Genomic DNA, 15,956 nt, shown 5'->3' on the forward strand with positions numbered 1-15,956 from the left:
AAGAATATGTTCTATGGAACTCTAACATTATTATGGATTCATGTATTATTGATTTGGAACTCCCAAGTTGGAAAGGAAGTTAGGCTGTATTGTTGTAGTAGAAGATTTGTCAGATATGAATAACGATATAAATTATGCCGACCTAAGCAGAATTTGCCTCTAGGATGTTTCCAATGTCTACGACAAATCACCAGTATAACATGATATGAGCCGTGCCATGGGAAAACCAACATAATGGCTTTGCGACCAGCATGGATCCAGACCAGCCTTCGCATCCGCGCAGTCTGGTCAGAATCTATGCTGTTCGCTAACGGTTTCTCTAATTGCAGTAGGCTTTAAACGCGAACAGCATGGATCCTGACCAGACTGTGCGGATGCGCAGGCTGGTCTGGATCCATGCTGGTCGCACACCCACTATGTTGGTTTTCTCATGGCACGGCTCATATCATTATAATACTGAAAATAACAGTTAACCTTTGTATTTTAACGTGCATTCAACATTTCCTATAATAATACTTTAATATTCATTTATGGACATTTTATCTTAAAGAAAATCATAATGGTTTTAATAGTAATTAACATAAAAACACATCTAATAATCACGACTTCATGTCGTATAGACTGGAAATCCCAGATAAGACAGTTTATATTTTGTAGTTAGTATCTATAAATATTCTAGTCATGTTTTTAATTTATAGATAGATTTATCATTTTAATATTGTAGTGATTATCTAAAATCTGTGATACATGAAAAAGTCCATGTCTAGCATTTAATAGTGCACCATACATTTTTTTGCCAATTGCTGTGGTATTTTTTAAAATTGTCTTCCTATGTCAAACTGTTTCGTATTTAAAGGACCACAATAGAAATAAGAGATTCCATGTCTCTTTTTTGTGTCATCCTTTGTATATAATGTAGTTGACATGGATCATTATCAAAATCATGTTTGTTTCTGTTTTCACGGATAATGTATGGTGATGCCATGTTTTATACATTTTATGCAGAAATAAATCTATCTATCTATAGAAACAAGACATGCCGATCTAATTAAGAAATTGTCTCTTTGTCTCTTTGTATATATCCAAAGACTATCCCCTATCTCAGATATAACAAGGATTATGATTCCGTATAGTATGTCCCGATTATGCTGGGTAACACGATATGATTATCACATGAAATGATAATTAAAATTATGATGGAATGAGTTATTTCAATGTCTTCTGACTATCACCTGTCAAATAATTATGCTTCCGTATAGTATGACCTGAGTATGATGGGTAACAAGATAGAATTATGATTTCATATAACATGAAATGATAATTACACTACTATTATGATGGAATGAGTTATTTCAATGTCTTCTATCACATATTATGATTCCGTATAATATTACCTGATTATGATTTCGGGTAACATGATATAATTACGATTTCATATAATTAGAAATGATAATTACACCACAATTATGATGGAACGAGTCATTTCAATGTCTTCTGTATTTGCTGTTGAGAATATCAATTTTTTGTGTGATAGATTTAACAATGCTTGATATTTGAATATTCTCTCCATTGTCGAAAAATAATGCAAGTGTTGGAAATAGCTCTAAAACATCCTTGAAAAGAAAAGCCAATTATCCTCACAAAATCAGCGTTTAAATGACAAATTAAAAGTATCATTAAGACATGTTACATATAGAACATCTCATATACAACAAACGTCTGTTCAGGTTTAAGTGATTGTGTTATAGACCCTTTGTCCACTCATCTATTTGTAGCAATTCAACAGTGAATTAAGGTATTGGACCTTTAATGACAAATGGCAATTTCTATTCATTTTCTACGTATTATCCATAAACGATTTTGGCATTCTTCAGTTCTTATAAAGAGCAATTTCTGTAATGGTCGAAAGATGCCGAAATATCATTCGGAGGACACTTAATTGCACGGAAATTGCCGATTGTCTTTATGGGTCCATTACCTCAAGGGACCATTATGTTTGTTTTCCATGAAACTAATCTTTTCTAGTCGCTTTCGATATTTTAAATATGTATTCCGTTGATTCGAAAGTTTCTAGAGGCGATAAGATATTTCATTAGGTCACTCTACAACTGATTTTGTGTCTCAAAAATAGAAGTTCATACCCTTACACGGCAACTAATATTGAAGTAATGAAAAATCACAACACAACATACTACAACACTGCCGACATACCTTTCTCTTACAGCACTGGAATGGAATATGAAGAATTTTCATAAATCCTTTCACACTTTCCGTAACAGAAGAAATACCATAATTTCCTGTTTTAAATATCACAGAATTATTTCCATTATTTTCACATTCATTCTCACTCAACACTGGCCAGTCTGGGTTTTCAGATGGCCCTGGAAAAGAACTTGACATTGGCTGACTGGTAACAGCACGTCTACTTCCACCAGGTAACGTATTGTAGTTTACGTTACGATTCATTTTACTGCCCCCTGAAACATGTACAACACTGCGGCGCTGATGCGCCAAAACTACTGAGTCCTTTGGTATATATTTCCCACGGTAGTTCACTCCTGGCAATTGCCTTTTACGTAGCACTACGTCACTCTTACGTCTAAAGTCGTCACGTTTCTGATCTTTTGTAAGGTCACTATCTCTGTGAAGGTTGGAAGACGCTTCACTTTTTCTCCGGAGCTCTGCACTTTTAATACTATACTGATTTTGTGTCTTCGATAATTTCCGGCAGTCCTCAACAGACATTCCTTGTTTATTCTGCAATCGTGCTGGCTTCTTTGGAGCATTATCTATTTCTTGATTCAATGCACTATCACTACAAGAAACGCCAACATTTATCAAGTTTGTTGAACCGTCAAGACCAACCACTGTTGAATATTCCGGCGGTACGCCTTGAAAAGAATGCTTTCTACCAACAGATTGCGAGTACATTTTCAAACAGCCAGATCGAGTTTTGCACGTAAAGATAAATTATCCAAAATATTTAAAAAAACACTTATCTTTTATTATTATCAGATTCTGTTGGATTTTGTTGCAAATCTTGCCATACTTTCTGCGCTGTTCTCCTTTACTTTAATAGTAAATCTCTTATCCGTGTTTTAAGCAAATATAATCGCTATCACTTTCAGCACAATTTTGTTCACCACTGTTTAGTGACCTGGGTGAATGTATTTGTTTTGTATATGAACTCGCAAGTACATCATCTGAAAAAAAGACAACAACATACAAATAGATGCTAATCAAGGGATATTCAGTTTCTTCTGTCGATGAACCATTAACATAATTTTCTCCTTAGATTTTTGTCGGACTGTTAATCACTTAATGTTGTATCTATTATATATTTGGAATTATTATATGTTTCTGTTTAGGACAAACTGTTTATACACAGGGGGCGAAAGAAGTTGTATTCTGTAGAATTTGGCACGGTCCTTTAGCTTTAAAACAAAATAGCCAAGCAACCAAATCATTTGCTATACATTACCTATTTTGCTTAGGTGACTGATCATACATATTCTAGTGACTATGATGGCTGATGTCTGACATTACATTCTGGTATGTTGGCGCTTTGGAGGAACACGAAAACGCCAACACGTTAAAATGACAAACTACCGCGCCAAAACGACATAAGCCGTATTTGTCATATCGGCACGCTTATTTGTCGTTTTGGCGTGTTGGTGCGTTTTAATGCCAGAACACCAAATAGGTCGCTGAACGACAAATACCATATATTTGTCGTACTGGTGCGCAAATATATTTCTGGCATGTTGGTAAATTTTATTAAATGACAACAGTGTACGCGTTTTATTAATCTATACTGTGTTATATAAATCTACCCTGACTTTGTATTAATTTACTCTACATGTGTTAACCAAGGCTTCGTTTGTATAAATCTACTTCGCGGCTGTATCAAATTACACTGCGTTTGTATTAATTTACGCTGCATTTGTATTAACCAAGGCTGAGTTTGTATTAATCTACTCCGTGTTTGTTTGTATCTACACTGTGTTGAATGAATCTATTCTGCGTTTGTAAAAATCTACTCTTCGTTTGTATAAATTAAGGTTACGTTTTTATTAATCTACGCCGTGTCTGTATTAAAGAAGACTGTGTTTGTTTTAACCAAGGCTGCGTTTGCATTAATCTACTCTACGTTTGTATTAATCTACAGTGCGAATATATTAATTTGCATTGTTTTTGTATTGATCTACAATGTAATTGTATACTAACTTTGTTTTTGGTTTTACTTAAAACTTAAGGTAGGAATGGCCCAAATTTTTTTCCGTTTAGTCCTGAAAAAAATTACATCATAATTTAGGTAAACTATAGCAAATATTAGATTTCTAACATTTCGCAAATTATATTGAGTTTTTCATAAATCTTCACAAACATACCCCATGACGGTCATCAATATCGTGCAACATTCGTTTTCGTATGTTCGAGCTTTTTCACTTTTCTCTATTCAATAAATTGTGAATGCAATACACAAGCAAATATGTGCTTTACGATTTCATAATCTAACTAAGTAAGTTCAGTAAATTAGATTGATTAATGGGTCAAACGTTAATTGGTGTAACGAAAAATACGCTATCAATTTTCGCGTTAAACATTAGTTTTAATGAATTTGTTTACATCACGCGGCGATGTAATATTCAAACGAAACTATGATGTTATTTAATATCTATACACTAAGCAGATAGAAATACTAGGGTTGAAAACTACGTTTGAGTATTTAATTTTCACATTATTTTTACTCATGTAGATACTATTTAGAATCAAAATGTTTTACACAGTCATAAAACGTGTTTTTAACAGAGAATGTAATTAAATAATTGATTCATATAACGGACAAAAAATCAATGTGAAAGATGGAACCAGAGCTGCAAAGAAAAGTGTTAGAAAACAGATTTTTTACACGCCATGGAATAATTTATATATCATACGGACAGGTTCAAAAGCAGTAATTGAGATATAAATTTCTTGGTGGAACATTCTTTGCAAAATGTACATGAACGAATTTGTACTAGGTATCATCGTAAAAACATTTTGCCTCTGTAAATATGGTTAGTTTAGTTCGATGTGAATCGTATAATAATTTTCATCAGGACATTCCAAAAAGTGATTTTACTATATCTTTTAATGCCGTAAATTGAACCTACTTGAGGTTTTCTCCTTTTCGTAACATAAAGTTTTTTCTTGCATGCGTTGATTAAAGGTTTCCAAAAATGATTCTTGCATCACTTGAGTAGGTTCAATTTATATTCAAAATGACAGTTTATAGAAAAATTATCTGTCTCGCAAACATAATTTCCAACCAACTGAAGATATTCCTTTCAGAATTAATGTTCTTGCTACTGAGTAGTATCTGCAAAGTGTTTACATCCTGTCAAAATTAAGTCTGAAGTCTGATTGTCTGTTTTATTTTACTCTTCTATTCCGTGGGAGTTACAATCCGAAAATCGCCCAAGTCAACACTTTATAGCGAGCAAAACTTGCAAGTTATTTCGCGAATTAATTAGTTGAGTCTATCACCTCGGTGAGCGAATTATATATTATCTTGTGCCAAATTCGGTCTTACTACAATGTGAAAACAAAATGATACCTTTGCCATATTGGGATAAAATAGATCTTTGCTAAAACCTCTCTAAACTGCCATGAAATGTAATGTCGGGGTGTATTTTGTTCTAATATTAGTCGAAAAATTTTTTCTCAAGATTCACCATAAAATTAAAAGTTGAAATATACTTTCTCTATAGATATATGAAGATGATTAAAATTACATATTTTCGTCGCTGATTTAACCAATCGGTAGTGTGATTAACAGTCAGCCCTGCGTCGATAGAATATTTTGTTAAATTCAGGTAAATTGCTCCATTTCCATATATTACAGAAAGTACTTAAATGACAAACGTTTTAATGTTACAATTTTCAGACTATTTTGCTGAAGCAACGGACGCCAAACAAGTGCTTTTTTCATAGACAACAGTTAGCATTTGCATGAGACTGTCTTGATACGTAAATCATATTCTCATTAACCTATTGAAAATTGCATTTTGAAAACCAAGAAACTAGAAATTCAAAAATGGATAGTAAATTAGTTGTGTATAGATCATAAAGTATTTGTCATAATGTTCGTACTGTTGCAAATTAATTTCCGTTCCGGCACTATTGCTAACACTATTTTGTAGTGTAACCATAATAATGCTGTAAATATGTCGGTGACCTCCATTAACCATCAATCTCGGGTTGTAGGTTGTGTCTCTGTTGATATCTTGTTTTCCAAAATTTTTACAGAATTTAATTACTAATTTTAGTTGTATTCAAATTTGATTGTTTATTAATGAAAAGAAATAAAATTTGTATTAAGCACTTATGTAGACATGTGTATAAAGTTACTTGATAAACAATTTACTCCCGAAAAAATTCATATTCAATGTGCGATAACAAATTTTAAAATGTGTAAATATTTCCAGAAAGAACCATGTAAAGATACATGTTGCAATAAACGATTAGCTTACATGAATTGTATTAGAATATAAAAACATGTTTATTTTGAACCCGCGTTAAGTCGTCAAGTTAACGGTTATTATAAAGATTATTAGTTCCCAAATGATTTATTCAGAATACATACTTTGCGTTAAATAACGAACCGTATCCGAGATTAATGTGCCAGCAATTATTACGGAAAATAACTTAAAGTATATTCATTTTAGCTCGAATACTAAGTATAAAGGAGAAGGTACTCTTACTCGCCGGCGCGCGTCCTGGACTCGGATCTGTCTCACGCTTTGGTTATTTGATGGTCCTTTCTGTATTATAAACAACAAATCAGAATAACTGAATATTATTCAAAAGTTGAAACATTTATTTTACACTTAAATCATTACCATGGCTATCTGGCCATTATTTCATGATTATCCCCCTTTAACTTTGATTTTCAGGTTTAAAGTTTGGTGCACATTTCCACTCACTGAATGGTATTTGATTCAAACTTATAAATAGTTTTCAGCATCATCACCCACATCATATGACACAAGATGCATAACTCTGGCACAATTTTGCATGAATTATTCCCCTTTTTACTTCGAATTTTAGGTTAAAATTTTATGCACTTTCACTCTGTCTCTGTTATTACTGAATGGATCTGATTCAAACTTAAACAATTGTTCAACATCATTACCCTTATCATATGACACAAGGAGCATAACTCTGGGACCAATTTTTCATGAATTATTTCCCCTTTTTACTTAGAATTTTAGGTTAAAGTTTTGATGCACTTTCACTCTGTCTCTGTTATTACTGAATGGATTTGATTCAAACTTAAAATAGTTGTTCAACATCATCATCCACACCATATGATGCAAGATGCATAACTCTGGCACCAATTTTTCATTAATTATTCCCCCCCTTTTTACTTAGAATTTTAGGTTAAAGTTTTGATGCACCTCCACTCTGTCTCTGTTATTACTGAATGGATTTGATTCAAACTTAAAATAGTTTTTCAACATCATCACCCACACTGTATGACACAAGCTGCATAACTCTGGCACCAATATTTAATGAATTATGCCCCTTTTTGCTTAGGATATACTTATATTGTGTTTTGATACATATTATCTTTACCTCTCTTATTACTTTAAGTTGATATTTTTGACACAGACTCAGGCTGTTGTGCAATATCTTCAGCCACAATTGGAGTCATTAAACACTCCAGTGACAGCTCTAGTTTCCTCAGATGTACCCAGTTTCACTATCCAGCATCGAAATAGTCGAGCGTGCTGTCTCCTGTGACAGCTCTTGTTTTCAGAGTTGTTTTCTTTTCTTCTGCAGTTCAGATCGAATATATCGTGAACATTTCTTATATTAAATACATCTCGTTTTTAACACGAACGTAAGTTGTGCAAGTTGAAAACGCATTCTTTTTAACTCTAACGTCATATAGCCTAAAACCATGTGGGGGTGGGGGTAAAGTTATATTATATTGCGAAAAATAGAAGTCGGTGACCCCTAAGTATTTATGTGTCTGTTAGACGACCACATACTGTGAAACAACATACCAAAGTTATACACTTTTTTATCGAGCCGATTTTTTGTAAACTGGATTTTAAGGCATAATTTATAGCAAAACTTGATGTGAGTTTTTCCGTTCTGACGTCACAATATCGTCTTTGACGTTTTAAGCATCAATCTTATTTCGCTGAATTTTGTACCATTGAGTAGCATTTTATGTACGCAAAGTGATAATTAGTTTGTATTTTTCATTATTATGACATTCAGAGCGCAGGAAAGGAAAAATGCCGAGAGCATTCGAAACTGGGCGTTGCACGAAAAGTGACGTCAGGGGCCATGTTTGTGACACAATAGCAAAAAACTCGAACAATATGGCGACAAAGTAAAACCGGAACCTAATCGCATATATCCTGAATTTTGTACAGTATAAATTTCAGGACGAAATTCGGAAAAAAAATTTGGGGCGCATTCCACCTTAAAATATACTGAAGAAAGTTTAGGAGGGCAAACCGGGTAGAATGTTTGTTCTTTAGTCAGACTGAAAAAGGAAGAATTGACAGTCATGAAGTTTAAAAGAAAGTAAGAAACGTATAGAAATATTAAGATTTCTATGACAAATTCGAAAAGCTTATACATTGAAGATTTTCATAAAATCTCTAACAAATGCAATTACCGTCCATGAACAGGCTCAATCAAACCGAACCTGCAACATTTTCGTTTTTGTTGTGTTGAGCGAGCTGTGGAGTTTCCACTTTTTCTATTTACAAATAAATTGTTAGAATTGTTCTATGTACGACCAAGCAAACTATGGTGCTTTTACGTAATTTCATAATCTAAACTTAAGTAGTTTCGAAAGTAAGATTTTTATGAATGATTATTGGGTAAATAGTTTTAAATTCGGTTGTACCGAAAAATACGGCGTTCAATTTATCGACGTTTAAACATTAAAGTGTTTAATGGTGTGTTGATTTTGTTTACATCAAACGGGCGGTCTGGATGTTTTAATATTCGAAACGAACCATGATGTTATTATGAATAAACCTATACACTGAAAAGCTGAGTAGAATACTGTTTGAAAAAACTTGAAGCGTTTGAGTATGCGTTAAATTTTTCATCATCTGATTTTTATTCTGTGAGATACCCTATTTTAAAATCAAAAATGATTACACAGTCATGAAAACGTTTTAAAGAGAATGGTAATTATAATAATATACCTTACTATAAATGACAGCAAAAAAAGTAACAAAATTGTACAAGAGTGAACCGAGCCTAGCACAAAGACATGAAGTGTGAACAAATTTGTTTTACAGCGCCATGGAATAAGTGTTATATATCATACGGGACAAGGTAACAGGTATGACATAAATGCATACTTCGAATAAAATATTTCTATGCGTGGAACATTTCCTGTTGCAAAATTGCAGACATATTTGCCTCCTAGGTATAATAAACATTACGATTTATCCCTACTGTAAATAATGCATTGGTTTAGTTCGTGTAGATATCGTATAAGAGACTGTTATGCATAGCGAAGGTTCCAAAAGTGATATCGTATATATCTATTTAATGGCAGTATTATTGGAAATCTACTGATTGGTTCTCCTTATTCGTAACAAAGTTTTTTTCTTTCGTACATTGCGGGTTTGATTTGAAAGTTCCAGATATGAGTCATGTGTCATTCTAAATGCCTTTGAAGTAGGAATTCGAACTATTTTGATTTTTCAAAATGTCAGTTTTATAGCAAAAAATGTATTTTTCGCAAACCATAATTTCCAAAACCAACTGAAACATTACACAAATGTTTTACACAGAATTATCATTTTTTATGCTACCTAAGAATCTTCAAAGTTGTTTCACAATCCATTCAAAACTTAAGTGAAAAAAGATGTTTTTTTAAATTATGATGACTGTCAAAAATCCTGAAATTTACAATGGAAAAATACCCCAATCAAAACTGTTATTAAGCGATAAAGTCAAAACTTGGCATGTTATTCTGCAAATTTAAATTAAAATTGATACTATCACCCAGTGAGTTTTTCAGAATTATATATAATATATAATCGTTGGTGTTACTTTAAGTTTAAAGAGAAATCCGGACAAAATCCTCGTTACTGACAATGTAGATAAAACAGTAGAATGATATTACTGCTGTGTGCCATATTGTGACAAAAAGCTATGATTAGGTGCAGAAAATAAAACACTCTTCTAGAACTGCCATAAAATGTTAACGCGGGGTGTGTATATTTTTGTTTTATATATATGTCGTTATGTCCGTGCCAAAAATATCTAAAGATAGGCCACATAACAATAAAAGTTGAAGTACTCCTTTCCTCTATACATGTCTGAAGATGTAATTAAAATCATCCACATGCGAGTAATTTCATCGCTTTATTTAACCCAATCCGGTACTGTTTTGTGATTTACACAGTCGAGAAAAAAATCAGGAGCTGTCAGATAAAATAAGGCGGTTAGTTTGTTAAATTCCCCCCATAGGTAAAATTCTCCATTTCCCAATGTATATTAAGACAGAAAAGTCTTAACATGCAATATGTCGTTTTTGCGTAATTGATTAAACAAAATATCAAGCACCATCATGTTTTGTGCTGAATTGTGCAACGTATCGCTTTCAAACAGAGAAATTTGCTTTTCATCGGCAGACAAACAGGGACTTTAAGATATGATAGATTGTCATTTGATACGGTAATATCAATATGTCATCATTTATAGTGGCCCGGACAAAAGTAACCTTCTAGGAAATGTGCAATTCTTTGCAAAACCAAGAAAACAGAAATGTCCAAAAATGCCACTACAAATTTCAGGTTGTTGTATAGATCATATCATAACGTTTTGTATAAAGTGTTGGAACTACTGCTTGGCAAATTCCAAATTTCTTCGCAAATTTTGCAAACACAATTTTGTAAGTTTTATATCCATAAAATTGTCAAAATTGTCATTACCTCTCATAAACACACTCAATCAAACCGAGTCTGCTATTATTTTTCTTGGTTGCATTCTTTGATTCCAAAGGATCTTTTTACAGATTTTATCATTTACTAAATTGTTAGTTATTATATGAAAATGATTTGTTTATAATGACAAAAAATAAGATTTTGCTATTGAAGCACTTATCTAAGACACCTGAATATTTACTTGATAATCGGTTTTATGCCATCTGTTAAAATATATCATCATTCAATGTGCGATAAGAATCATTTTCTTAAAGTAATGTGATAAAAAGCCTGCAGTCTTCCTTACATGAAAGAATTCTGCATCTTATTGTTATAAGTGTTGCAAATAAAATGATTTTATTGCTATACAGTGAAATGTTTTAAAATGTAAAAACAGTTTTTTTGACCTTCATTGCTTCGTCAATGTTATCTTTGCCATTATTAAAGAAATAATAAGTTCCCAAACGTGGTTTATCTCAGAATAACCCGAGTTTTGAGTTCTTATGCGTATGAATATATCACGAAGGCCGTAGGCCTGAGTGATATATTGTTTCGCATAAGAACGAAAAACTCGGGTTATTCTACGATAAATCACACTTGGGAACTTATTATTTCAATTCTAACACGACATACTAGTATCAAAAGTGTTAGAAAAAATGGTAACTACTTATTACGACCGTGCTACGCACCTGGATCGGATGACATGTCTCTACATGTATATAGGTTATTTGCTGGTCGTGTTAGAATAATAAACAACCAAATCAGCAGAAGAACCTAGTAAATTAACTTATTGCAAGGTTGTATAAGCACTTTATTTTAGCAGCTTAAATATATTTTACCATTTTTGTATCTGTTCTTGATTTATATTTAGATCTTTAAGCAATTTTCTGATAATAATATTGTGAAACCTTTTCCGAGAAAGAGATATATTTAAACTTCGTAATTGGGTAACATGTAGCCAGCTACAAATAATTGTTGTTTTTTTTAATATTGACCATTAAATACGTCTCCATATTTGATGTTTTATAATTCTAATGAAACACGTTACGTAAAAATAATCATAAGTTTCACGAAAAACTGCACAATCCAGTCGTGCACGACGTCCCTTAGGTAATACGATGTCTATGTAATTATGCATGAGTGAACAAGAGATATTTCCATTTGTTTTGTCGTGGTAAATATTTTGACCTGATATTTTTGCCATTATCGATGGATAACGAGTTATGTTTATCTTATTACAACATTGACCTGGACTATGTTGTCTCAGAGTTATTGGATATGTATAATGAAATAACTTTTCCCGTCTACTATAGATTTTGTACCAATGCACTTACTTTGTCCGTGAGAACTACGGTGACACTTTTAACTAGATAAAAAAATAAAAAGCTAATGTAAAGGAAAGGTTTCATGGCTAGAGTTTACAATTGATCTTCCGCCTAAATTACTATCTTCATAAATTGCACCATTTTACTGACTTTTACAAATACATACTTCTGCTAAATTTACCAGTATTGGGTTCAATAAGAGTAATACCCATGAGAAGTATGTCAATAAACCAAATAATTATCCTCGTAAAAAACAACACTTTCGAGGAAATATGTGACAGACTAATTGTAATAACGTTCTGGTTTCATAATAAACATAACACATTTACTTGTGCATTAGTAAAACATAAAATGTATTACAAAAGGCAATAATTTTATTTTTGGACGTAGACAAATGAATGTTATTTAATATAAACTTTGCAAATGACGATAAGGACTTGACGGATAAAAGAAAATCGCTTCTGTCGGTGCAGGGGGAGTGTGTGTGTGTGTGTGTGGGGGGGGGGGGGGCATGAGAGATTTGCACTTTTCACTACCCGTCATGAAAACAGACTCGACCAAACCGAGCTTAGTATTATTTTGTTGTTAAAATATTATTCAGGTATAATAAACAACAACAAAATATAGTAATTACAATATATATGATAATTATGTTATTATTGCACAGTTTGGCTAAGCCAAGCGCAGGACGTTCCCTGTTGCAAAACGCAGACATATTAACGATATGTCCCTGACGTAAATAACGCAAGTGTTTATTTCCTGGAAGTATCATATAGGCGATTGTTATGCCTAGCGAAGGTCCCAAAAGTACTATCGTATATACCCATTTAATGGCAGTATTGTGTTATTGGAAATCAAGCTTGTTATTGGCGCTGTGTATAATATTGTGACCGATATATCGAAATTAAGTGCTGGAAATGAAACCATTTTCATGTTGCCGCCTTTAATTTCGGACAGAACATTGTGTGCCATTAGTCTGACATCATGGCCATAAAAGCATGATTGCATCGCACTTTTCTACACTAGATTGAAAACCAGGCAGAGAGTATTTCACATTTATGTCAGATCAGTTTAGATGAATCATTATCTGAGGGAGTAAGTATAGATCTAGATCCATCAAATGTGCTTCGCCTTGTATTGTGTCAATGTATTGCAGAATGCGTGTAATTCAGTTGTAGTCCAGCGCCACTGAGAACATTAATATGGAGACTAAGTATAAGAGATATCGTATATCTGAGGTTATTTGTTATATTTTTTTTCCAAACAAGAAGTTGTTCCCAAAGCGTCAAATTAGACCAATGATTTATGTTAGTTTGTGGCAAGAATTGTATATAATATCGTATTTTACTCTCAATAGAAACGTTAAAGTATTAGCTTTGATCGCGGAGAAGGTAATTATTTGACTGAAAAAAAGTTTGAAATTGTAACTTGTGTCATTTTTTTTTCAGAAGTGAAATTGAGACAACATCAAGAGAATTGATCAGGTTTGTTATTTTTTCCGTAACCGGAAGTTCCGCCCTTTTTGTATTTTACAAATATCGCAATATATATCTAGAGAGGAAAACGCGTTACTAAGCAATATGACATTTTTTACATACTTATGTGATTTGCGCTTAACTGTACAAAGTATTATTGTGGCAGACAAGTATGCACATTAAGATATGATACATTAGAATTGGATAACTAATTATATTAATATGACATTATATGTACCGACCCAGACAATATTAATGTTCTTCGAAGATAACAATGCGTTTCGAAATCAAGGCAACAGAAAATCATCAAATGCTACATAGGCCAATGTAAATTTAGTATTTTGGACCTAGAGAGCTTTGTGTCTAAACAATCAAGTCAACATAACTGTTCGGAAACATCATATTGCTGGCATTACCATTTGCCTCAGGTCTTTACTGTTTAGTTTGTTTCCGTAACCAATATCAGACTTATAAATGTCCTCTAAGCAGTATCAGTCCATACAATGAATAATGCAAGGATTTCCTTATAGATTTTACATCATACAAATACTATATAATATATCGTTATGTGCTGAATGTCCCAAAGGGATTATTGTTTATATCTATTTATTAGTAGTGTTGCAAATGAGCCTGCTTTATTGTTATGTATCACATAATAAACAATACACCAGGTTAAGTGTTGCAAAACGATTTCATTATATTTGCAACATTAGTTTGCATTAATTGGTTTCCGCCTTTGGTTTCCGCCTAAGCCGATGCTATGGGGCGTGAGACGTATTTTACATTACATACCAGATATAGTCGTTGGCACAAGTAATGCCATAGTGACTTTAAATCACAGGTTCCTGATAGGCTTATATACTTCTTGAATAATACACTGATTAAAGTTGGACAGAGGCACGTTTCAAAAAAAAATTGCTTGCTATACCATCAAGCACAAAACTTCTTCATGGTCGTAAAAGCATAATTGCATCGTTCTTTTTTTTACCAAATTGGAAACCAAGCAGAGAATAAACCACTCTAAACTGAATTGCTGTCTTCACATTTAACTGTAACTGTGCATTAATAAAACATAAAATGTATGATAAAATTATGACGTAGATAAATGAATGTAACTGAATATATAAACATTGGTAATGAAGATACGAACTTGACGCATAATAGGATATCGCTTCAGTCGCGTCGATGCTAGAGGACGTGAGAGGTGTCAGTACACTTTTTACTACCCGTCATGAAAAGACTCAACCAAACCGCATCTAGTAGTTTGCCTGTTGCTGAAATATTATTTAGATATAAGAAATAAACAGTACAAAAATGTAATAAGTACAATGTATGAGATAATTGTGTTATAACTGCACGGTTTGGCTTAGCTAAGCGCAGACATGTTTGCCTCTAAGGTATAAACTACTTAACGATATTTTCCTACAGTAAATAACGCATGTGTTTTTTTCCAGGAAGTATCCTATAGATGTGTTTTGCCTAGCAAATGTCCCAAAAATAATATTGTATATATCCATCTAATGGCAGTATTGTGTAATATGAAATCTAGCTTGTTATTGGCTCTTTGTATCACATTCTATATCGAAATTAAATGTTGCAAATGAAACCATTTTCATGATGACGCCTTATATTTTCAGACAGAACATTGTTTGGCATTCGCCGTAAAATCATGATTGCATCGTACTTTTCTATATGAGGTTGGAAACCAAGCAGAGAGTATACCACTTTTATGTCAGTTCAGTTTAGATAAATCATTAACTGAGGAACTAAGTATAGATCTAGGTCCTTCAAACGTGCTTCGCACTGCATTGTGTCAATGTATTGCAAAATGTGTGTAATTCAGTTGATGCATTCCAAGATTGCTTGGCATCGTATAATCTTAGACAGTCACAGAATGATTACTATGTTAACTGCCTGTCACACTTATTTGCCATTTTCAGAAATGAGTTAGGTTTCATACAAATATATGTATTTATCAGGACAGAGTTATAATTTTGATTAAGATATTGAAGGGAGGGAGATTCAACGTCTCACTTACATTGATTAAAAATAATTTCTTGTTTAACGTGAGTAGTCTACGACAGTCCCCACCCGGAATGGATGGAACAATTTATTTCCAGCTGAACACACGGCTGGTATCATATTTACCTCCCAAACATCCAGTCTAGGCTGATTCTGTAGGAAAACGTATCAATTTAAGT

At 33.0% G+C, this 15,956-nt stretch overlaps 1 protein-coding gene across 1 annotated transcript; it reads right to left on the bottom strand.

The window, feature by feature from the left end:
* Positions 1–1,805: 1,805 nt before the first annotated feature.
* On the bottom strand, positions 1,806–15,029 carry LOC128550738 (uncharacterized). Its single transcript, XM_053530411.1, has 2 exons — positions 14,906–15,029; positions 1,806–3,203 (listed from the first exon to the last, which is right to left on the bottom strand). The coding sequence occupies exon 2, from the start codon at positions 2,929–2,931 to the stop codon at positions 2,155–2,157; it is 777 nt and encodes a 258-aa protein (XP_053386386.1). The 5' UTR covers positions 2,932–3,203; positions 14,906–15,029; the 3' UTR covers positions 1,806–2,154.
* Between the last annotated feature and the right edge of the window lie 927 nt (positions 15,030–15,956).

Source organism: Mercenaria mercenaria, chromosome 18, assembly GCF_021730395.1.
Source record: "Mercenaria mercenaria strain notata chromosome 18, MADL_Memer_1, whole genome shotgun sequence".
NCBI classification, from domain to species: Eukaryota; Metazoa; Mollusca; class Bivalvia; order Venerida; family Veneridae; genus Mercenaria; species Mercenaria mercenaria.

Bases quoted from the DNA above. Each gene is read 5' to 3' on its own strand.
- LOC128550738 (XM_053530411.1), bottom strand. From the start codon at position 2,931: ATGTACTCGCAATCTGTTGGTAGAAAGCATTCTTTTCAAGGCGTACCG.